General features: G+C 48.3%; 1 protein-coding gene across 1 annotated transcript in view; it reads left to right on the top strand.

Annotated features, from left to right (window-relative positions):
• Window positions 1–523: 523 nt before the first annotated feature.
• Window positions 524–1,306, top strand: part of LOC135812333 (protein lin-7 homolog C-like) — an 11,668-nt gene continuing 10,885 nt past the window's right edge. Inside the window, exon 1 of the mRNA XM_065325713.1 lies at window positions 524–814. Within this exon, the coding sequence (XP_065181785.1) occupies window positions 778–814 (37 nt within the window). The 5' untranslated portion in view covers window positions 524–777. The remainder of the gene's footprint in view (window positions 815–1,306) is intronic.

Below are 1,306 nucleotides of genomic sequence, written 5' to 3'. Positions count from 1 at the left end.
TTTTCTCATAACCAAGACTGAGAAAATCATTTTTATCTTTCTTTTGGCTGGTACAGACGACATGTCCACAGCTACAGACTAGTCCTAGGTTCCTGTCAGTGTTAGCAGATGTCGGCTGTCTACCTCCAGTCCAGGGTCTACGTGGCAGACCACTACACGGAGAACGAGTGCTCCTCCGAGTCCGAGTAGCATTTAGGCCATGGGCCGGGGGTCTAGTATGGGCCGGGGGTCTAGGTCTAGCACTACATGTAGGGTTAGGGCTGTGACGTTCTGTGAGTGAGAATGACAGGGTTACTCCCGGTTAGGGCCGGTGTAGATCCACCGAGTCCGTCTAGTGCCTAGTGTAGATCTACATCTGATGCAGTACCGGTAGTGCCAGTGGTGGTGTCTGCCTGTGAGTCTGTCTCTACAGGACAGAAGTGCGGTTTAGCGCAACGCCGGGATACCGTACAGGTGCGGCGCTTGCCAGTGCTAAGTGCTATATACTAGTGCAAGTCAGTGTGGTTGCCAGATCTGCGGACAAGACATCGCCAAAGGTCTGACACGCAACAAAGCAAATTTCTTGAAAACACGATTTTGAAAACATTCACCCTTCTTACTTTGTGTCAGAGCTGGAGCGAGTGTCGGTCAATCTACGCCTGCGTGGAGTATCATTATTGTTTGTGGCTAACGAGGACGAGGCAAGACGGACACCGGCAGAGAACAGATCGCTTCATTGAGCGGTGCAGTGCGTAGCACACCGTCGTTTAGCGTGTCAAGTACGAACTAAGGATTATCATGGCAGATTCATCGCCATCAAGCGATCTTCGATCAGGTAAGAGTTGTGTGAAAGCCTGAAAGCAGCCCAGCGGAACTGTGGTATGTATAATCATCCGGCATATAACAGTTTGTAGGCTGTATTCATAGTGTGGAAGATCGATGATATCATGTACTAATGTATCAGTGAATGTCTTCTTGCCCTTTGCTTTGCCCGAAATCTGCGGCATATTCCGAAATGCTGCGACACAATCACATTAGCCACACTATTCCACGCATACACATATCATTCATTGAATCACTATAGTCTATACTGTATATCGCTACAGGTTATGGTTGTGTACGTGTACTTTTGTAGACTATGGAACACAATGTAACACGGCTTGTGTAGGTAGATTCGTTGTGATTTGTGACCAAGTCCTCTCATTCATGGCCGGCAAAAGGGCTTCATGAGGGGTCTCTCTCTCTTTCTCCCTCTTTCTCTCTCTCATTCTCTCTCTCTCTCTCTCTCTCTCTCTCTCTCTCTCTCTCTCTCTCTCTCTCTCTCTCT

The sequence above is a fragment of the Sycon ciliatum genome, chromosome 3, assembly GCF_964019385.1.
Source record: "Sycon ciliatum chromosome 3, ocSycCili1.1, whole genome shotgun sequence".
Taxonomy (NCBI): Eukaryota; Metazoa; Porifera; class Calcarea; order Leucosolenida; family Sycettidae; genus Sycon; species Sycon ciliatum.
The sequence above is the reverse complement of the archived record's forward strand: the minus strand, read 5'-3'. Positions and strand labels throughout refer to the sequence as shown.